The 24,649-nt window shown below is 34.8% G+C and overlaps 1 protein-coding gene across 1 annotated transcript in view; it reads left to right on the top strand.

Moving 5' to 3' along the window:
* Nucleotides 1–24,649, top strand: part of LOC145985927 (cilia- and flagella-associated protein 251-like) — a 457,476-nt gene that overhangs the window by 419,974 nt on the left and 12,853 nt on the right. The window contains exons 8-16 of the mRNA XM_083120068.1: nucleotides 1,433–1,568; nucleotides 6,318–6,469; nucleotides 8,632–8,802; nucleotides 12,968–13,076; nucleotides 17,610–17,740; nucleotides 18,551–18,699; nucleotides 20,941–21,134; nucleotides 22,727–22,847; nucleotides 23,411–23,500. Of these exons, the coding sequence (XP_082976194.1) occupies nucleotides 1,433–1,568; nucleotides 6,318–6,469; nucleotides 8,632–8,802; nucleotides 12,968–13,076; nucleotides 17,610–17,740; nucleotides 18,551–18,699; nucleotides 20,941–21,134; nucleotides 22,727–22,847; nucleotides 23,411–23,500 (1,253 nt within the window). The remainder of the gene's footprint in view (nucleotides 1–1,432; nucleotides 1,569–6,317; nucleotides 6,470–8,631; nucleotides 8,803–12,967; nucleotides 13,077–17,609; nucleotides 17,741–18,550; nucleotides 18,700–20,940; nucleotides 21,135–22,726; nucleotides 22,848–23,410; nucleotides 23,501–24,649) is intronic.

The following is a 24,649-nucleotide window of genomic DNA, read 5'->3' as shown; positions in this document are numbered from 1 at the left end:
TTTTTGGGAATAACACTAGATCAAAAATTAACGTGGGAAGAACAAATTAACAACATCTGCAGTAAACTATCATCTAATCTATACCTGCTTAAACAAATGGCTGAATATAATTTAACAGAAATTAACAAATGCATATATTATGGACTAATTTACTCCTATGTTGAATATGGCATAATAGCTTGGGGTGGATCATTTTATAATAATACTGTCAGAATACTGAGACTTCAAAAGAGAGCACTTAGAAAAATGTACAAAGTAGGCTGTAGGGAATCTTGCAAAGAGTTATTCAGGGAGAAACAAATAATGACAATATACTCCCTATACATATAAGGCTATAACGTTTGTTCTAAATACTGGAAGCATGACTAAAAATAACCAATTTTACAACCACAATACAAGGGGGAAAGATAATTATTACCAGAACCAACACAGACTCAATATCTCAAAACAATCACCAATGAATACCGGGAAAATATTCTACAACCATCTGCGTCATGACTTAAAATTGAATTCTCCAAAAAATAAACAAATACAAACAATAAAAAAATATTTGACAGAGAGAGCTCTCTACAGTATCAAAGAATTCATGGAAGAAGACAATACAAGGTCAATGTACTAAACAATATGTATTTTAATTGTATTCTTATTTCAATCATGCAACAATGATAATGTGTTTTTATTTTTATTGTAGTGTAATGAAGTGTATTTTTCAATTTTTACTTTGGTGTAGTGATGTAATGTACTACACAATGTTTCTTCTTTTTTGTTATGATGTACTAAACTAATTATTATTTCATTATGTATCTTGATGTTTTCCATGCCCATCAAGGGTCAATGGAAGAAAATAAAAGTCAATTCAACTCAATTCAACCATAAAATTAACTAAGACTATAGTCACAACATGTACCTTCTTTTGATTACAGCCCTATAGAAGGATTGATATCGATTTGAAAATTTGGATATCAAAAGAAGGTCCTTATTATCATTATGGTCTTAGTTAATTTTATAATACTGATAACTTTTTCCCGGGTGCATGTAGTGAGTTAAACCACATACTGTCACACTGAGTGTGACCAGAGTATATGATTTACAATATGGACAATTTAACAAGTAATTTGGTTGATTGAACAATTTAAATAACATTGTCAGGAGTGGTAATAACAGTTTGTGGCCTTCATAAAATGTACTGTAATAGCATTTCAAAATGAAAGAAAACAATAAATGTACTTAAACCACTCAAACCACACTAAACGATTTTTGACTTGGTTCTAGTTCGTAATTTTGGCCTCTCTGTTCTACACTGTTCCAACACGTTCTCTTGCCAGAGTCTGGGGAAACCAGCTACGATGTCAGTTCCACAGTTTAATTTTTTTATTCATGTTTTTACTGGTAGTACTATATCATAGTTGTAATATTTAGTCTTTACTTTTAGGTAATGTAATACTGTGGAGTGACACAGATCCCATTGCTTCATATTTTGATGATGCATCTTCTACCATAGAAAAGGAGCTATTAAAAATTTTAAGATTACAAAAGTCTTCTATAACAGTTATCAAGGAAATAGATGAGTAAGTACATGCATATTTTGGACCAAAACTGAACAATATTAAATATTCAAACTTGGCACATAAAATGATATTTTGGTGTTAGTATGATGAATAAAATCTGAAATTTGATTTCAAAACTTTAAACTTTACACTTACTATGAAAAAAAGAGAAATTTCATAATGTAATTGGTTTTATTCATAATCATCGTTTATGTGAAATATGTAAGGTATAAAGTTCATTCCTTTGCACAGAAGTTTTGTTTTCATCCCATTTTGCTTTCATGGCATAGTGTAATGCAAGGTTGATGGCTTTACTTTTTACAAAAAATATTCAATAATGGGATTTTTCATAACTTCCAAAATAATCCAGACTCAAATATTTTGCCAGAAAATATACTCTAAATTTCATGTTAAGTTTATCTCACATTTTGTATATTACATCATTTTGGGATTAAATGTTGAAAAATATGCTCCAAGCCTTTGAAATCACCTAAAATGAACATTACAGTGAATAAACTCAGATTTCACTTTTATGCCAAAAACAAAATATGGATGTTTCTTGTTGTAGAATATACGTATAGCATGTGGTTGTCTTGTTCTGCTCTCTCCTTGTCAGGAAAACGATAAGCTTAGAGGGAACAGTTCAATGAATAATTGATCAAATATTTAGTTTCATATCAAAGATCCTCTGTACTTTGGTAAGCAGAAAAAAACTATTGTACTGTTACTTTTCAATGGCATTACATCAAGTATTAGGTCAGTCAAAAAGTAAATGCAATCATTTTTTTTTTTATTTTTCACAGCAACAATAGAAAACTTACAATGATATCATTTTCCAACATAGTCCCCCTGCACTTCAGTACACTTGGTTTAACGTTCCACAAGCTTTCCGATACCCTGATAAAAGAAAAAGGTTTTCGGTTGAGCAGCAAGCCACGTATGCACCGCTTCCTTCACCTGTTGATCTGTGTCGAATCGACGGCCTCTTAAAGAATCTTTAAGTGGACCAAACAGATGGTAATCCGACGGGGCGAGATCGGGACTGTATGCAGGATGCTCTAACACCTCGAAGCCCAGATTCTGAAGAGTTTGAGCAGTGTTGGCAGTGGTATGGGGACGCGCGTTGTCATGCAACAAAATAATGCCTTCCGACAATCGACCTCGTCGTTTACTTCGAATTGCAGGCTTCAACTTGTTCGAAAGCTTATTACTGTATCGTTCACTGTTTATTGTTGTCCCCTTTTCCACATAATGTTTCATAATTATCCCTTCTGAGTCCCAAAAAAAGTGTGAGCATCACTTTTCCTGCAGAGTGTTGACGCTTGACTTTTTTTTCACTGGAGATTCAGAGTGTTTCCATTCCATGCTCTGGCGTTTGCTCTCAGGTTCGAAGTGATGGATCCATGTTTCATCTCCAGTGATGATTCGTTTCAAAAAGGCTTCACCTTCGTTAGCATGTCTGTCCAATTATTGCTGACAGATTCTCACACGATTTCGCTTGTTCTCATCAGTGAGTTCTTTAGGGACCCATCTCGCACAGACTTTATGAAAGTTGAGCCTGTTATGGATAATTTCATATGCAGAACCATGACTAACGTGCATATGGTTTGCCACTTCATCAACAGTCACTCGTCGGTTGTTCAGAACCAGCTCACGGACTTGCTCAATGTTGTCATCAGTAGTGGATGTGGCTGGACGACCTGCTCTTTCCTCGTCCTTCACACTTGTTCGACCGCTTTGGAACTTTTCAATCCACTGGTAAACACTTTGCAGCGGTAAAACATTGTCACTGTATTGTGCTGAAAGTCTTCTATGGATTTCAGCTCCTGGTACACCTTCAGACCACAAATAACTGATTACAGAACAATGTTCTTCTGTGGTGCACATGGACAGCAGCGCAGCCATGTTTACTTGGCAACACTGCAGAGCGAACTGAAGTGATGGCGCTGTAACCTGCCACAGGCGAAGACAACGATACTATCTATCGGCTTGCGAGCGCGAAAGCTGTACAGCCAACCTACAGAAGAAAAGAAAAACATTGCATTTACTTTTTGACTAACCTAATATATACATGCCAGGCCCCATGATAGTAACAAATGTAACCTCTTTCAAAGGATTTGAGTGCTGTTTCCACTGGCGTTTCAGGATTCGTGAACAAGGGGTACGATAAGCAAGACAGTACCCCCTGTACTTATACAGAATGAAAATCGATTACACAGTTTCACACCATCTTTTATATATTACAATACCTTTACCAATTGACGTGACTAATGTACAATTTACTGCAAAAGCAAACCTATTTTTGCGTAAGTGCGTAACCTATTTTTGTTCACATTGAATTTCAATAAATTTACAGTTTCATGCTTTTCCGTTGATCCATTGATAATTTTGTACAATAAAATTTGCTCGTGGATTTATCTTCTAGTAGAATGTATTATACTCAATTTTTTCTAGCAATTTTATATGTAGTATCTGTATGACGATTTTTTATAAGTTTATTAATACAGTATAATTAACGTAAGAAGTTTTTGGAATATACAGCACTAGTAAAAAGGATCCCATATTATACAGGCATATTTCTATATGCTTCTAACGAAACTATTAACATTTAATTATTAATATTTAATAATTAAATAATATAATTAATGCCTCTCTATTGCTAATGTCTGTTGTATTTGTTATAATAAAACCTAGTACATGATACGAGGTATTACAAACAATATTTTTCAATATGTGTTCCGAAAGACGAAAGTTAACTTATGATCGATCATTGATTTCTGTCCTCCTTTCCAAAATATTACCATCCATCTTACACTCTAAGCAGACGAAATCTGCCTTTGTCTTGTGGTGCCGGTGTCGTAAGGTTTATTTAATTTTCCTTCATTTGTACTGAAATGTTTGTGCATGTTAAAAATACCAAGGTTAACAGTTGAGTTTACAAAAGGAGCCTACGAGGGCGGTACGATCTGAATCTATCAATGCAATGCGAAATATTAACATTTCTGCACAAGTTTTGTTCAACAAACATCATCATTCCTCGAGTCGATCTGGTGTAATGGTGGTTCTTATTTATGATTTCACCAAAGTCAACTTCGAGAAACTTCTCTCTACGCTGGCTGACGAAATTGGCATGAACAAACATGATCTAATGATTGACTTTACTGTTGGGTAAAGAGCTCGCACTGCAGATCTGAAACACTCCACCAATAAGGGAATGGTCCTAGCTTCAGAAAACTGAGCATCGTTTCTCAATAAGGCTATCCAGCTCCGTCAACTTAGAGTGCATCCCCAAAGGATGCATTCAGTAAATACAATCCGGCTACGTTCTGCCTTCATGTCGCCATGGCATCCTTGAAACAACCATACCATCATATCTCCCCTGGAGCCACCGGTGGCTGTTTCTGAGGGGTGTATCCAGAAACAAAATTTGGGGGAGGGGGTTCAGCCAGGGGTGCCCATCCTCCAAGGAAAATAGCACGTCCCCCCTCTATAATAGTATGAGTGAGGAGTTTTTCTCTTTTTTCTTGTCGTTTCTTGGAATCGTAACTTCAGAACTGAATGTCCGTTGACACTTTTCAGAATCAGTTTGAAATAATTGGCTGCATTCTTCATCTGAAATCTCTTGAACTCTCTGAAGCAGTTCTGTGATGTCTCTTGTGTTAGAAAGAGCAGAGGCTAAATTGCGATGAGGGCTCTAAATACTTTGACAAATGTACAGTAAAACTTCTCAGATAAAGAGTACAATTAAGAAAGTCTCTTTTTCAACTACTGCTAGAAGATCACTTGGTTCTGATGGTTCACTCACACAGCTCCACTTAACTGACAAGGTTGAGGGCTGAGTGCAGCTTTGAAATACCATAATATGTTGTGCAAGTATGCACTTTGACATAATTAAACTGGAATTCATAACATATTGTAATGTTCTTGAAAAAATAATCTCTGTGATATTGCATTAATTTATGTAATTGTTTATAAACTTGTAAATAAATTATGCTCATTATTTTATGCATTTATTGTAACTTCTTTTGTCTCATTCAGCTGTTTTCCATTTTGAACATGAATTATATTATATTTTCTAGAATAAGAAAATTTGATATTATTTGTCTTTTGATTTAATACTGGAATTCAATCTCACCGTGCTGTTATTAGAACCATTATTCTTTCACATTAAGCATTATTTTTATCTTTTTTTGTCAATCTTGAGTCATTCTTTCATCACATGAAGAATCATTAAAGAATCAGTAATCAATACACAAGTAACTTTGCCAACCTCTGCTACGATGCCAGGTGTCCCAGGTTCGAATCCTGGCCTGGATATGGGCATGCTTTGTGAGTGTCCCTTCATCATTTGTCATCATTCATCCTCATCTTCTTGATTAGCCCAAAGTGGCAGAAAAGCAATGGCAAATAACAAAAATCAAATCAAACCAGCAACTTTGATCATGTTTGTGTGGCTATTGATTACTGATACATTCGCCATCTTTAATATTTACACTATCAGTTCAGTTTCTTGAAATATCAGTCAATTTCAAAAGTGGTTCAGTGTATTTCTATTACAGCATTTGTTTTGGTTCCATCACTGTGCATATTGATGCATTTCTGCAATTTAATCATTGAAATTTAAATTTTTATAGGTTGATTTACCCCAGTGGTATCGAAGCTAACATACTGTATGTACACAATAACAGAAAATATATTTCAGATTGTAAATATTAAGTTCAAATATGTAATTTGATATGCAGAAATTATTAAATGCTTCCTCATTTTCAGGTTAGTTGTGACGGGCAATGAGCGTGGCCGAGTGAATTTTTATGATCGCCATTTGTGCATCCTGCAGTGGATCCAGCCCTTTGAATTAACTGCAATTACCGGAATCAGCTTCAATCTTTTAAAGAAGAAGTGTGCAACCAAGGAGACTTTAGGTTTGGAAATAATTGAATTGACAAGTCATTAATGCTCTCTCTCTTTTAAACACAAATATACACCTACAACTTTGCTCAAAGCTTGGAGATATGGGTAAATACAAAGATGACAGTTACACATTGTTTGAGAAGCAGATGATGGTGATGAATACGCATGCATTTGTGTCAGGCTAATTTTATAAACGGATCAACAGTGTCTGGACTTTCCGACCTTTGGTTAATCTGTTCGTGAGACCCCGTGTTGCTTCAGTATATTATGAAAATATGTCAGGTATTAAATGTCTAATGTTCATGTAGAATTTGAACTATTCCTTCTCCTCATTAATTGATGTATGTGACAGGTAACTGTAATGAATTTCACCTCTCACTAATCCATTCCCTGCACAGAGCAGTTTCAGATTACTGGGAGTGCATAGAAAGCTTCAGTTTAATTTTTTATAAAATTTAATGTTTATTATACTCTATGTTAAAGAAAAAGTAACTAAGTGAACTTTCTTTGTGAAGCTATAACTTAAGGCCACAAATTCAAGTTGAATATTCCGCTTGCCATTTGTGATCTTCTTCCTGGATAACTACATATCTATGATATGCATGTAATTTTTCCAAAAGAGCTGTTGATATCTCATTTGTTTTCTTTTCTTTTCACTTATATACATATGAGGGTATGGCATACTTGAATTACAACACGATATGGTGGAGGGGGGTTGTTTGTAGGTGTATTTTTGCATCCTAGATATCTAGCACAGATAGAAGAATAAAATTACATTTTGCCCAAAAACTTCTTCTTCAGACTCACTGTGTCCATCATGAACCAGAATGAGTAGAAACAATTCTGTTTGTATTTTTGTACTTAGCATCACTTTTCTGCCATTTTTGGTTAACCATGAGGATGACTGACAATCAGATGAAATCGATGAAGAGAGACTCACAAATAATACTCAAACAAAGGCTGGGATTCGAACCAATCAACTTTAGTGGTGAGTCCAAAAGTTGAGCCAGCTGGAAAAATTCTGAGGTGTAGCACTGCTGTCTATCCATAATTGTGAAAGCCAGGTTGAAAAGCATTTGATAGCTAATCATAAAAGCATAAAATTAAATTAAGTATATTATGCAGTACCAAAAAAAAGAATGTTTCCACCTATTCCCAAAACACAGTTCTAGCAATGGTGCTATGTAAGCTAGGTATTTGAATTTACGTGCCACAAAAGACCACACTGAGGGAATAGTAATGTTGTCAGAAGTTTTTGAAAGTAAAAATGAAGAATAGAAGATAATTCAAGAGACATAGTTTTGGGGGGTGTAAGGGGTGCTCCTTCCACGTAGTGCACCCAATAGTCAACCTCACTTCCACGTAGTACACCCTGGACTGCAGACTAACGAGGCTCTGGGGACTGGCCCCATGGCCAGTATAATTGTGTTTGTGTTGTCTTGTGTTTGGTCCTTATCTGTGCTGAGTGCACCTTTACAGCCTCAGCTTTTAACAAAAGTCAGAAGATTTTAATATTTTATGATTTTAGTTATGCAACGTTAGAGTTGTTATGAGTAACGATAAGGGGCTGGACCCCGTATAATGTGACGGGTGCAAATTAGCCTTAGTGCTGACGCACCCAAAATTTTAAATTCAAATCAAATCAAAAAAAATCTGACATAGTTTTGGGGGGAAATTTAAAGTTTATCCACCCCAGATTTTGTTTACGCGTATCGCCCATAATTGTCACTCTTGTAATGTCGCTTCATACAACCCTGGCCTAACTAGCATATAGGAACATAATTTAAAAGCTGCAAGCTAATATTGTGGGAGTTTTTCTTTTTAGCCTCTCATTTCTCATAATTTATATTCACCAATGATCAATTGATTTACACGAAGTTTCAAAGAATCACCCAGCATAAATCATAACTATTATTTTTTATTTTGAACTTATGTTATTTCTGAGGTAGAAGCATATACTGAACAATATATCGATGGCACAGTGGTAGCATCGCCGCCTTGTAATCAAGAGGTCCTGGATTCGATACCTTGTGGAGGCACATAGTGGTTCGGATCCCACTTTAAACTGTAGGTCCAGTCCTGATTAGCCTTACTGTGCATAAAGTGAACAACAACTCAATGAACAACATAATGTATATGCATCTGTGCTTAATATTGTTTTGATGTATTACAGCTACCTCATCCTCAAGAATAAAATCAGAAATGAGTCCACCATGTCTACATTCAGGAAATCAAACTCTTCATTGTAAAGAAAAAACTGATTCAGATGTTGTGATTTATGATAAAATTCCAACTGATGCAACACTTCATCAGAAGCCTTTTGTTGTAAGAGATTTTATTGTATGTAAGTACAAGCTATAATATTTTTCATACTTTTTTCCCAATTGATGCTTGTTTTTAAACTTCTGTAGTTATCATAGAGATATAGATTATAATATTAATAATAATAATAATAATAATAATAATGAAGCCATTAGTTGTTTGCATAAAATGTGGACTCTCCTTTTTAAAAATCACATGGTTGGAGGAACAATGGTCATGATATTTGAACCAGATGCTATGTGACCCAGGAAAGAGATTTCCTTGCATGCTTCATTTGGAAAACTTATAGACATGTTTACATCTTAAGTTGTTGTAAAACCAATTCTACATGATGAAGATTTTCCCTCCAAGTTTTGCTGAATATCAGAATGTCATCCAAATAACTTATCATGAAATTACTAAAATAGAGAAAATTTTGTTCATTCTATCTTGAAATACAGCAACAGCTGATCGAATGCAAAAAAGGCAAATTACTAAATAAATATTTTCTTCTTTGATAGGTAGAGGCATGAAAATTTCGTTTTTGATGAAAAAATGAAATGTGAAATAACACTTTGTAGTGATAATTTTTCATGTTTCTGAAAGGTGTGGGATGCATTTTCCCACCCTGTTTTGTCACGAAATAATGCGAAATGAACTGCAAAATGCGAAATAGACTCTTAAACACGAAATTTATAGTTTATTTACCGACGTGATACTTTCTGGAGTCAGAATTGTCCTGTGAGTTATGCAATTCATAGAAAATGGATTAATTCTGCTGTGGATATTTGAGAAGAAAAAGTGGAACCCTTTATACAGGAATAAACTTAATACTCTGGTTACTACATAAATGTGCTATTACAAGGGATGTGTTTATTTTGTGTAGTAAGTGCAGTTTTAAATCAAATTTGGAATTATATTCACATTTTTAAAACCAAAATGTCATTTTATATACCACTTTTTCACCAAATGTACAATATTTGAAAGTATCCACAAGATAAATCATCGATAAAAAATAATTTGCTGTTCGACTCTCACTTGAGGTGTAATTACATGTTGATTTAATTTCTGAAAATCTACAGGGTGCCCACAACGGTCACCCCTGGTTTTTCGTCGGAAAGTATGTTAAATTGTTGTTGATTTGCAATCGTTTTGATGATGATGAAACACATGAAACTTGATTTAAAGTGCAAGCCGTACCATCCTTGTCACGTTAATGAACTCTCTGATGCTGATAGGACGTGATGCCGGAATATCTCCGCAAAACATCTGCCAGGACATGGCAGCAGAATTCAGCTGTGCTACGATCTTCATGGTCTCCATACCCATGTCCTGGACAATTGTACTATCAGGTACGTGATCACATTGCTATAACAACAACAACCACTGTAGTATCGGAAACAAAGGGGGGTATGTCCACTTTTTGACCACCCTGTACTACTGGCCTCCTTAAACCTCCTTGCTTTGGAACTATGTGTAACGGGTTCAAGTAATGATGATTCTTGATAAATTATCCCCATTTCTGCCATTTTTCTAATTCTTCCTCCAAAGATTGTCTGAATTCTCATTCTATATGGTTCAACATTAACATGTTATGGTTTATCTGAAAACTGAAAGTGGAATTTGCTTAAAAGTTCGAACAGTTGGTCCTTCTGTGAAGCATCCAAAACTTCATTATCAAAATCGCTTTTCTTAATTGCTTCTTTTGAAAGAATGTATTCCTTTTTATCATTTAACCTTTAGGAGCCCGATTGTCTCGATCGAGATGCTCTCACGTAACCCTCGGGGGCCCGATCGTCTCGATCGAGACGCTCTGTTAAGGTAGTAGTTTTTACGTTATAACTTTGCTATTTTTGGCTAGAATTTCGATTTTCTTTTTTCATTTTGTTGTTAACACATGTATTTAACAGAAATGATTGTTGCACGTTTTTTTCTTTTCATGAAAATGGCAGAAAAAAGGCCGACTTCTTTTTTGCTTTTTTTTTTCAAGGGAAAAATTTTGCCGATAAAGGAAGGCCAGCTTTCTTGTTCTAAAGCAATGCGTTTCCCTCACCCTTGGAAACTGCATTGGAAGGAAGTTTGTATATCGGTACCCGAGGTAATTTCTATGTGCATGTTGACCTTTTGTCCTTTTTTTCGGGGGGCGGGGGACCCAATTTTTTTTTTAAATATTTTTTATGGGATTCCCCCTTCCCCCTCCATATATACGACGAATGTGCATAAATTTTATATTGTCTGAATCTGTGATTCATTCTGCGTACAATGGTATATAATTTATCTCTCTAGGGCAATTTGCCTCTGAGCTACAGTCATTTCAAGGTACCGCTGCATTTTGAAGCTTGAATCAGTGGCATGCTGACCATTCCTTTTGGGGGTACAACTCGCGTTACATTGGTCATACGATTATAATGCAAATATTTTTGTGTTCCTTACATGTCAGCGATAATTTCCATGTGTATGTCGACACTGTCATGTACTTTTTCTTGGGGGAAGGGGGAATCCCCATTTTTTCCGAAATTTTGGAATTTTGAGTGTTCTCCCCCTCCCCCCACCACATATACACCGAATTTGCATAAATTTTATATAGTCTGAATCTCTTGTTCATTCTGAGTACAACGGTATATCACTCACCTCTAGGATAACTAGCCTCCGATCTACACTCATTTAATTGAAACTCTGCATTTTGCTCAAAATCGGCTCGGGCATCAAGGGGGTTACATGTAAAAATGGCCTTGGGCTCCAAAAGGTTAATGAAACATAGTTAATTTCATGGTTAATGTTTACATGATTTTCATTATTATTTTTATTTAACAATTTCTTCAGTAAAATCGGCGCAAACGTCTCTTCCATTAGGGGTTACAAGTTTTAAATTTTGTTTTCTAAGGTCCAGAATTGCTTTAGCCTTTCTCTTAAGCTCTATCAAGGAACCACTAACAAATTGAATGAGGTGGAAAATTATCTTTTCCTTGCACAAAATGGACTTGAAAACAAACTGAACAACATCTCAACAACTTATTAGAATTAGAACACAGTAAACAAGTTACATTGCAGTATATCACTCTTTCATGGAAAGTTTAGTTGATTTTTTTTTCTTTTCTTTTAAGTCCACTTTATTCACAGAAAAGCTAATTGGGACTGGATCTACAGTTTAAACTGGGATCCAAACCAATACTTATGTGTTTCCACCAGGTATCAAATCAAACCGCCCTTAGTTACAAAGTGGCGATGTTACCACTGTGCCATCAGGTAGACCTTCTTTCATGGAAAGTGTTTCGTTAAAGGTAAAAAGTGAGTAAAATATGAAAGAGCTTACTGAAGGAAAGTAGAAAATGAAAACTGCTCAGTTCAATGCAAATTAAGTTTTATAAATTCAAAAGTTTAGAATACATGACTTGTTCCTCAGTATTGAGATCCAGAAATTTGCCAATACATAGCATTGTGTGAATTTTCTTCCTAGCATCGTGTGCATTTTCTTCCTGCCCTCCTCTGAGTGTTCAAGATGTTTGTTAAGATGTTTGTTATTGTCTTAGCTGTAAAATAATTTTGTTTATCAGAATGCAGGACAAGAAGAAAACTTGGCTTGTGTTTTAACTCCTTGCTTTGTATGGTGTTCGTACATTGTAATCATTGAAGAATTCAGGCGGTGGCACAGGGTAATTTCCTCCAGAAATACAGAGGCCTACCTATGACATTCTGCCCTTGAAGTTTGGTATCCTCCTCTCTCCCCCTCTTCTGGAAGAAAGTGGCATATCCTCACTCTTAGTCAAGTGTCTCCATCAAGTGCAAACCTAGAAGGCACGCCACCCAATTGGGCCGCTACATTTACTGAACTACCTCCCACAGAAAATGCACAAAAAGCCTGTTTGACACACCTCTGCACTTCAGTCTGTGAAAATGAGATCTTTGAGCCTTTTTGGAACTGAACTTGCTGATATCTTAGTTTTTTGAATCATGAATTCTGTATTTGATTCAGCACAAGATGTTCCCTTCTTCTTTCAACTCCATTGGTTCTTTTGACTCAAAGAAGTTTGTAAAATGTTACAATTAGTATTATGAAGAAATATGCTGTTCATGATTTTAAATAGTAAGAAAATGTATTTTTGAATACAAGACATATTAATATAGCATTTTCTGTAATTTAATTAGATTGTATAGTAATTGTATTGTTTGAATCACAGTCAGTGTGTTTATTTTTCGTTTTCTTCCAGCTACCGTAACTGGTTACTGTGGATATGTTGATTTTATTAGTAACAAACTAACCCGAGTGTTAGGGGAATCACAATATCCCATTCAAGCTTTGGCTTGCCATCCAATGAAGTAAGTACCTTTATAGATTGCAGAAGTAAATTAGTAAAACATATTTATATACAAGATGTCAGTTACACAGTAGTTTGTAGGTAAAATGAGGTATAAAAATTATGTAAGCATCGAAAGTTGCATCCTAGCACACATCGAATGCATTGCAGAGTCTATAAATAGGTGCAAGGAGATATAAAATTGAAATCTGGTAGATGGAGGAGGCTTTGTGCACCCATTTTGGTATTGGATTTTTCATCACAACATCCTCACTTAATGTCATCACTACAGTCTTTTTATACACCCTTTAGACTTACCTCAATGAAGTATAAACTATGAAGTTAATAAATATGCACAGAGACAGCTTTTATCATTTGATATGCCTTTTTATGTGTTTCACAAATACTTCTCAGCCAAGTGTTTGGAATCCAATATATGTATTAATAAGAGAAATTAGCCTCTCCGATTGCTTAGTGGTACTATCATCGCCTTGTAATCAAGGATTCGCAGGTTTGATACATGGTGGAGGCACATAGTGGTTTTGATCCCACTTTAAACTGTAGGTCCAGTCCTGATTAGCCTTACTGTGCACAAAGTGGATGTAAAACACCAACTCAATCAATCAATCAATAAGAAATTACAAAGTGATTAACAATTAAACACCATGCTATTTTTATAGCTTTGTAAACTTTTAATTTTGTGTTATTTGTAATTGGTTTCAAATCTGTGTAATCTCATTGGATACTACACAGTCAGTGTTGGACTTGTTCATACTGTGTAGTTTTTCGACTAATAATGGCCTAATATTGCATTGGTTCATCAGTAAATGTTTCATTGATTTTTGACAATGAAAACAATCTGTAAATTAAATCCACATTCCTTTCTGCTTATAATTTATGAATGTAAAGGAAAATACAAGCTCTGCTTTTGCTTTTTAAATTATACTATTAAAATATGTAGTTTGGTTATGGATGAAAATACCTATCATATTCTTTTGATACTGACTGAGAGGGTAAATATATCATTCATGTTATTCTCAAAATGGTTGCCATTGCATATTGATTTGATACACCAATAGTAAATTAAAGTACAGGAGAGTTTATACTTTTGCCAATAGGACTCAGGTTAATCTCTGCCACACAGACAATTAATTTCACAGAAAACTATTTATATTATGTTACATTGACCCTACGTAACCCGCACGGTGGCACTGATTGCCACCTTTTTTAAAATTTTGAATTATTTTCCTTACAAGCACAATAATGGTCTGGAAAGCAGTAGGTAACTTATCTTCACTATTCCCACGAAAACATAGAGGCATTTTTTCTGTCGTTCTTTCAGTTGCTTACATGCCTCTGAAGTGACCGGTCCCCCTTTGACGGCACTCAGTACCGCACGCGGGAATGTTTCATATCTTAAATCACAGCACACCAGCCATGAATTTGGGGGAAATAAGAAGAATAAAACCACAGTACGTTGTTCAGAATGCAAATTATTTGTATGCAGAAACCATTGCAGTACCGGTTGCAAATTATTTGTATGCAGAAACCATTGCAGTACCCGTACGAAATGTCGGAGTTGTCAAAATAACAATATTGAAAAGTGACAACATTCGGTTCCTTATATTTGAGTCAGTATGTCTTTTCTTACGTATACCTCTTAAGAATACGAGAAACAAATTGAGATTTGAAAATTTTAAAAATATTTTATAAGTTTCTTCGAGTTGTGTTTCTACATTTGATTGTTTTTTCTGTGAGTCAGTAACATTTTGACAGAGAGTTTTGGAACAAATAGTTCCTTTTTACGCCCATATAAATTGTACGATTTCAATTCGATTTGAAAAATGCATTGGAAATTTTTGAAAAAATACGTTGAAATTTTTTGAAAAACACGTTGAACATTTTTGGAAAATACTTTGTTAATTTTGTGAATGGTGAGTTCATTTTTTAGTGCCTTCATTATATGGAAAAGTTTTAATTACTTTTAGAATAATATTTTGGAGCATTTGCTTCAAGAGTCTAAGCTTGTAATTCTATGAGACTCTCATTTCTTTTTTACTTTTCTTTTTAATAGCTGATAAAATGTCCAAAATGGACATGTTTGCATTCTCGTATATTTCGCCTGATGTCCAGTAAGTGCTAGTGTAATTCAACCTCGATTTGCATCAGTAATTCACGTAAATAACGTTGGGACATTTGTGCTGCATGACGGAGGGCATTTCTGGGTGAACAATGAACTTTAACAAGCGATTTGTGAGTTCACGTCACATGTGGCAGCTGCTTCTTAGGTGGCAAAGTTGTGCAACCACAATTTATTTTGACTTACATTAGATATTATTAATGTCAGAAATATAACCGTATTGCAATGTTAACATGTGAGACAGATAGAGAAAATGAAATTACTGATCAAACATTTTCTGTTTGTTGAATACTCACAAGAGTGGAAATTCTCCTTTCCACATAGAAAAAATGAAATTACTGATCAAACATTTTCTGTTCGTTGAATACTCACAAGAGTGGAAATTCTCCTTTCCACATGTTGGTGTACTTGGCTCCTACAACTTCAGCAGGGTATTGGAGCCCTTCCCCTTCCTATCCTTTTACGTGGATTTCTACTGCTATTCTTGTGGGTGGTTACTGGTTGATTACTACCACTTGGCAATGGGAAAGGACTCCCTCAAATGGGCTGAAAAGGGGGAGGGTGTCACACCTCCGAGCCAACTAAGTGCATAAAATTCCAGGTTCAGCTCCTCTACTCTGTTCTTTTCAAACCAAAACCTTTCTTAAAAATCTCGAGTGCCAAGGAAACTTTTCGAAAAATATGTAATGACTAAGGAACCGATTTACATGTAGTAAAAATGTGCTAAATATGTAAATACATAATTTAGTTATTTTCACAAAAATATGGAGTTAAATATGGACTTAAAGTTGTAAAAAGTTACCTTTTTAATAATATAAGATGCTACACGAGCTACATAAAATACAATATGCTTACATTGGCATTAATTGTAAAACAATACAAAATATGTTTTCATTTTCTGTTTCCAAATCAATGATAATCTTGATTCGGGGCTTGATATCAAGAATGATTTTTCCCTTGAATAACAAAATTTTGTTGTTAGTGTTCTAACGTTAATTTTCTTCTGTTGTCTCTTAAGCAGGCTTTATATTGACTAAACTGCATTCAAAATTGCAAGAAGTAATGGGAGTGTATTTCAAATTTGTCAGTTATTCTCAAGAAATTTACCCAACCCTTTCGGTCACACTGGGTCATGTAGTTATTGTGCGAATATGGAGTATATGTTGAAAATGTTCTGAAATATGGAAATAATATGTAAAAATAATTAAAATATGAGCCAAAATCTAATATACTGTATGTAAAAATATGGAAAATAAAAACTGAATTTTTCAAGCCTACATGCCATGATGTGCAAGGATAATACAAAATATAACTGACTTCAGCTTCATACATAAATATGTATTCACATATAAATCTGTTCCCTGGTAATGACATAAACAAGCTACATTGCAGTGAAGAAAGAATACAAACAGTTCATGTTAAGAACTTTACACAGTGAAGGTTGACCATGATGAAGACTACAAGAGGTTTAGGAAATGTACAGAAATCGAGTATACAGTACAGAGTTTATTAACTCCTTCAGCCAAAGATCAAGCCAAGCATTTTCTGAAATATAATACATATATAATATTCAATTTGTGTGGTATATTTTTTTCACTGCAACCTCCAACATTCCAAACCATGAGCCACTACTGCCACTGACATACAGAAGCACACACACACATTTATCCAAATTAATGCAGTCACATAAACTTTGAATTATTAATTACAAATTCTACAGGGTGTTTTACTCACTCTCGACCTGTGATTTTCCCTTATAACTTCCAAACTAATAAACGTAATTCAGTGAAATTTGATAAGGGTATGCCTTGCTGTATGAGAAGCATGATGACCTTGTAGCGAGTGTTGAAAGTGGTTACCATCAGCATCGAGGCATGACTGGACATACCTCTCCATGTAACAGAAGGTATTCATAATCGGCCTTTAATTTGTGCAGGCGCAGACATCACACGAATTGCAGTAGAGAGTAGCATCCTTCTTTAATGGTGGGGCCTCCCCGATGGTGCAGTGGTAGCATCGTTGCTTTGTAATCAAGGGTTCCCGGGTTTTATACCCAGTGGAGGCACATAGTGGTTCGGATTCCACTTTAAACTGTAGGTCCAGTCCCGATTAGCCTTACTGTGCATAAATTGGACTTAAAACACCAACTCGAACCCACTTTAAACTGTAGGGCCAGTCCCGATTAGCCTTACTGTGCATAAAGTGAACTTAAAACACCAAATCAACCAACCAATATTCTGTAACGGTGCTTCTCATATACCCATGTATATCAGTGTCAGATTTCACTGACTTGCATCCATTTGTTTAAATGTTGTAAGGGAAAATCAGATACTGAGAACGAGTGAAACGCTCTGCATCTTTTTACCAGTTTCCATAATTACCTTTACCTTGTAATATTTCTGTACTTTATTACAGAACTCAAATCGCTTATGGAACAACGGTGGGAGCAGTGTTTTTGAATGATTATAAAACCAATGATTACATTGTTCATACAACTTTGCCACGGAAAATGGCTCAAGTAAAGTCCATGAGGTTTTCTCCATCAGGTACTGATATATTGTGCGATACTGAACAATATTAATACTTATCTTAAAAAATAATCAAACTTGTTGTTTACATATATTATTAGTTTGATTGGAACATTTTTTTTATTACAAATAGTATTAGTTATTGATGACAGATTCTCTTGGGATATCTGACCTGGTCGATATCATGAGAAAATCTGTTCATCATTCAAGACTTTACTTCAAATACCTCTATGGGGAGAAAATGTTACGTCGCCTCTGTAATTTTGAAAATTTACAGATCAAGAATGCAAATCTTGTATTATCAAGATGCAGAGACAAGCACATCATCCTAAATTTGTCACTCTCAAATATCTTATCAAGAGCATAGCTACTATTTGGATACTCAGACACAACAGAATCGCACAGGCAAGGAAAGGATACATTCCACACACCATGAACTTGAACTCACCTGGTCAATATCCTGAGAGAATTCACACCAAAAAAGCTTCAAGATTATGGATTCTTTCAGATTTAATTTTAGATTGATTTGATATTTAAAATTTTGAAGATGTATTAGCTCATGGGTACACTATGCAAGTACCAGCAACTTATATAGCGACAGTTGAGTACCAGTGTGACAGATCTAACATGGAAACCAATATATAATATCGAGCTACTTAATTCGAGCCAATCAAAATAAGCAAACATGTTAAATAAATAGAATTCCTCAATTACAGCTTTCTTTACATAAGTGACCAATACGTTTTCATGGCATCAATGTTATTTTAACATATTCATGTCAGTCCTGAAATAACCAATTTTAACTTACTGTGCCATTTTACATTTCAGCTTGGTACTTGGCTGTTGGCTTAGACAATGGATTTCTGTGGCTTCTAAATACAACTCAGTTGAAACCAATAAGACCACCTTTTGACCATTCCAAAGGGGCTTTATTACAGATTATTTTTTCTGATGATTCTAAGCACTTGGCAACAAAGGTATCTTGAATATGCTTTTAAAAATATGCACTTTGGTTATTTGTATAACATAGAGATGGGACAAATGAATCACTATACTCTGTCTCTGTAATTTGTGGAGCAAGTCCACACATGAAGAAAGAGAAGAGAAGAAATACATTTGGAGGTATGTGCTATTGTCCTGGTGTCTTAAATTATACCGGAACGTCAGTTACGCAAAATGTTCATCAGATTTCCCCATTTGGGGCCTCCCCGATGGCGCAGTGGTAGCATCGTTGCCTTGTAATCAAGGGGTCCCAGGTTCGGATTCCACTTTAAACTGTAGGTCCAGTCCCGATTAGCCTTACTGTGCACAAAGTGGACTTAAAACATCAACTCAAACCAAACCAAGTTCCCCCATTTTTGTTTGTTCTTTATCCTTTATTTGTAATTTCCATTTTTTATGCATTATTGTATGATTTAATATCATACCCAAGCAAGTACCAATCATTATTTGGTATTCAGAATAATCATTGGTTTAGAAAGAGAAGTGTGGGTAGGGTTAAGATTTTTGCATATAGTCTTTGTTACTGTGTATCCAAGACTACAGCTTGGAAGCATTTTGTCTAAATTTTGCAATTAGGTGTGATAGGTATTGCATAAGCCTGTATTAGTTGTTGATTAGTTAGTATATGAAGGGAAGAAAGGGAGTTGGTGGAGCAAAGCAGTGTGCAATTTTGCAAATGGCTGGTAGCCTCACTTACTTCTCCTCTCACCAATTCATTGGTCAAGACCTCTTGAGTTACTACTTGCGCAGAGACTTGTTTTCCTTTGCTCACTCCAGAGATTCACAGGACAGAGTGATTTATCAGTAGCGTTGACATTAATTTTGCCAATCTAATTATGCTAATAATATGCTATTGCTTTTTTTGTTTTAAGTCCCTTCTTCTTTTTGTTTACAAAAAGGGACAAAATAAGAGCCTTTGCTAAAGAATCACAGTCATGACCACATGTAAGAATTAAGGTTACATATAAATAGTACCAGGAGCCATGGTGGTGGACTCAGAATGATATCTGGCTGCCACATGGGTGACTCAGTTCCCAAGATTTTTCTGACCTTGTCCCTGAATAAAAATTTCTGTGGGGTTCACCTAACCTGTAATAAATAAGCATCTAGGGGTTGGAGCATTGTGCTCATCACATCCCCTCTACAATGGCCTAGATCATGAATTTGTGGGGCTCTTCATTTACATATCTCCTATGTACCTTCATGGCATGGTGTAGTGAATACAGGGTACCTGTACCATGAACAGTACTAAATCTAGAATTTTTTTTTCAGGGGAGGTCAAAGTGTTAGGCACAAGTAAGCAGAATTTTTCGTGCGAGAAATGATTTAATGACTTTTTATTGTTATTTTCCCCAATAACATTATGCATATAATGTCACCAAGTTGCAAATATGAACAGTTGCATTTTATATGTTGTGTTTTCTAGTTCCTTCATGTTTGAGATAGGACAGATTAATCAGTACTAGTGTAAAATTGTACCATGTAAAAAAAAAAAAAAAAATTATATCTGAATTTTAATATACCTCCTGAGAGAAAAATGTTTCTCGTATGAAATGTTTATTAGGCAGATTTACACAGAACATGTCACAGAAATCACAGAGTAGACTACTGTTGCAGTTTCTTAATTGCAAATGCAGTATAAATTTGAATATCCACTGAAGAAGTCATTGAACCTCTTGCATAGCAAATCTTGTTCTCATGTAGTTATATGTACATATAAGCAAGAAGGAACTCACTATATTAAGCAGACGAGAGAGTGGGATATGCTTTCTATAGTCCAGAATTTTCACATTGTGAGCACAACTTATTTGGATAATTGAACATCTTTTTTAGGCAAGGAATATAAATACTGATCAAACGTACTTCAGTGGCTATTCAGTGGGCTTGCTGGACTTTATAAACCACCTCCCACATTTCTGGAATATATGTTGATCTTTAAAGGAAGAGTACTTGGAGAAATTGCCAAAGATTTTCTTTTATTTGTTTTGTTTTTGTTTGTTTTTAAAGGGTCCATTTCCCGGATTCTTGACTATCATATTCCTGGATTAGATCTGAAGGATCCGTGTATGGTGTCACGGTTGGAAATAAATCTCTCCATGGTCTTTTGTTTTACTTTCTGAAGATTAAAAGCAGAATATTTTTTATTATAAAATTATGAAGATGATTTGTTTACGCATTAGCTATAGCTAAATTTTAGCTAATTATTATAATTTCAGGATGATCAAATGTGTGTTTGTTTGTATAAAATCGAGGAAGGCACTGTATCCAGATGGATATACATGGGAAAGCAGCGCTCCCACTACAAACAAATTTCTGACATCGTTTTCCTAAAAGACACTGAAACTGGGGATCTTCGTTTGTTTTCCTTGGGCGAAGACAGAGTGCTGGTAGAATATGATGTGAAGAATAGGTATGTGATGAACAGTTATTACTATTATATGGGGCTGATAAAGATACATAAAAGTAGAATTGCATGCCACTTAAAATTTAAAATTTATAAATTTAAAAAAATAAGCACAATTACCAATTCTATTATCTTATTTATTAACATGTAAACTTGCTTAGACGTACAATACTGGCAATTAATGTATAAAATTGAAGCTTATTAGCTACTATATCAATAGAGGTTTTTTAAATACTAGAAATATTTTTTATAAAGAACTCATAACTAACTAACTAACTAACTCTCGAGCCTTCTTAAACCTGAAGGTTTATGGCTACAGCAACACAAGACTTCCATCTATTCCTGTCCTTGGCAAGATCAATCCAATCTTTTCCATCCTTAACGATTTCCTTTAGGTCAATCTCAACATTATCCCTCCATCTTCATCTTGGCCTTCCTACAGGTCTCTTACCATCAAGTCTTTTTCATCAAGAATCCTGTAAACTCATCTTTTCTCTCCCATTTTTGCCACGTGGCCTGCCCATGTAAGTCTTCTTGATTTAATTATCTGGAAAAAAATACTATAAAGAGAAAATAATATATTTTTTTTGTACATGAAAGACACTATCATAAATATTTATTTGAAAAAGTTATGTGAATGTATGTATGGAATAGTGTAGCATTTACATAGAATGCCAAAGATCCAGGCTTGATTCCTGATTGAGCTACAATTTTCACATAACCTTTCAGTAAGGTATAATATATACTCTTGGTGCAAAATGCCATTTCATGTAGCAATTGCAGCAGTCACCTCAGCAAAATGTTAACATGCTAACTTTAATGAAGGCCACAGAAAGTTGAAATTGTAACATAAGTTGACTAAAGATAAACAAAATTGTAAAGTCATGATGTTATGGATGTAGGAAATAAATATATTACATGTATAGATGAAGACAGACAGAAATAGAGAAAGCACACCTACACATAAATGTTATGTTTACAGAGCGATCCATTGAAGTGTAGACTGCTGCGTTGGTGTTCACGCTATCGGCAAGCGAGGCACTTGCTACTTGTCGACATCGTAGAGTGTTAAAGTAAGCACACAGCAGTTTCCGTAATTATTTTAAAAAGTGATTTACTTACCAGATTTATAAAAGGATCTGTTCAAACTAGTTGCCTTCGATGGACACACATTTTTGATACATCTTTATTGAGACAACCACCCACTAAAGTACTCTGCAGTCTACACATCAATGGATCACTCTGTATATAGCCACAGTAGTCCAGTCTGTAGGGTGCCTAACTACTATACAGGAGACCTACCAGGTTCGATTTCTGAAATGATTGATTTCAGGTTGTGTGGAGATGGGGTAAAGATTGCTACAGCACAGTGCTGATCACATCACCTCCATAATAATAATAATAATAATAATAATAATAATAATAATAATAATAATAATAATAATAATAATAATAATAATAATAATAATAAAAACAAGCCTTACCTCCACATCCTCCATATGCATTTGTGGCATATTGCAATGTAGCATGGGTAAATTTACATATTTGCTATGTATATATTTTTATTGTCAGTATACATATTATTTTCACTTTTTCAGTCAACCTGGCACCTTGAAGGTCCTGCGTTCTGAACGTATTGAACAAACCAGCATCCCACTCGCAATGTGTGCATATCCAAAGTTCACAGCTGAGCAGTTCATTCTTACATGTGATGATGAGGTATGTTGTGTCATAGTATAGAGATGAGACTGATAGTGACTTTTGACACATAATATTATATCTGATACTTTACCAATAATTTTATCACTGTAGCTTCATTTCCAGAAACATCCTGTCATTTAACTTTAATGTCATGTTTTTTTTTTGTTTTTTTTTTTGTTTTGCAGCTTTTTTGACAAATGAAGGTAAAATCATGCATAAGAAGCTTTAAAAATGTCATTTAAATGAGATATTTTCCAGTACATACACACACACACACACACACACACACACACACACACACACACACACACACACAACCACACACATATGCATATTATCTTTATTAGGCTGAATTTCACCTCAATATAGTTTTTGCACTTTGAGAGAAAGCTTATTATGTAAGATTTATTTAAGTCTGAACATAATAGTCATGGGGAGAATTACAACTGTATTTTGATGTGTAGTTTGTTGTTTTTATCAGCAAAATGTCTTAGTTTAAAATGGTAGGAAACAGTGTTCTACTCTGTATAAATATTTTATGAAGATAGAGTAATGTTTTGCACAATATTATTTTTTTTCAGTATAAATTCAAATTGTATAATGCAGAGACTACAATGTGCAGAAAAACACGCTTGGCTCCCACATATGGTACACCAATTCGTAGAATCCAAGTAAGTATCACTTATGCATTGATGTTAGGATCATGTTTAATTTCCATTAATTTCAAATTCCAAAATACAGTGCTGTTGATATTTTAGCAAAGTTATCTGTTACCAAAGAGAGAACTAAATATATGCTTACAGGCTGAAACCAAGTGTTCGGTAATAATCAAAATCTAATTATTGAGAACAACTAGTTTGAACCATTTTCCAAATTCAAGTACAGTAGAGCGTCGATTATCCGAACGTGGGTCAACCGAACGACCGCTTAACCGAACTGTGTACTCGCTCACTTTCAGATATCTGTAATGAAAAAAGTACGTGACTTAGCTGCTCGTAAGCGTGTAGGCTTGCTTAGACAGACCAAAATAAAGGATTTTTTTAAACGTTAATTTTGTGTACTGTGTGTATTGTTCATGCAAAATGCGTATGTAATATGTACATATTTTTGTTTAATAAACTGTACCACATACTATATATTCCTACTAAAGTTGCCTTTGTACGTTACTTTGTAATACATACTTAAAGAGATGCCTGTTTTTATGAATAAATTTACTGTACAGTACTTCTTTTTGGCAAATAAACATGTACAGTTCGATTATCCGAACAAACCAGTTTTCCGAACACCCATGTCCCCCAATTACTTCGGATAATCGACGCTCTACTGTACTTAGGAGTAATACTAACAAATGAAAATGATATTAAAGAGGAAATAAAAAGTAGGCTTAATTCAGTAAATGAATGTTACTTTTTTCTTCATAAACTTTTGTCTTCTCGTTTAATATCTAAGAAAGGAAAAGCTAAAATATACAAAACCGTAATTTTGCCTGTATTATTATATGGATACGAAACTTAGTCCCTTACTTTGAAAGAGGAACATAAATTGAGAGTATTTGAAAATAAGATCCTTAGGAAAATATTTTGACCTAAAAGGGGATGAGGAGACAGGTGAGTGGAGAAGGTTACATAATTTAGAAGTACATAATTTGTATTCATGTCCAGATATTAGAATGATTAAATCAAGAAGACTTAGGTGGTCAGGCCATGTGGCATGAGGGAAGCATGTGGGAGAGGAAAGAAGAGTTTACAGGATTCTTGTTGGGAAACCTGATGGTAAGAGACCTGTAGGAAGGCCAAGACGAAGATGGAGGGATAACGTTG

The sequence above is a fragment of the Lepisma saccharinum genome, chromosome 3, assembly GCF_977018435.1.
Source record: "Lepisma saccharinum chromosome 3, izLepSacc3.1, whole genome shotgun sequence".
NCBI lineage: Eukaryota > Metazoa > Arthropoda > Insecta > Zygentoma > Lepismatidae > Lepisma > Lepisma saccharinum.
Note: the sequence above shows the minus strand (reverse complement) of the source record. Positions and strands in the feature narration are given on the sequence as shown.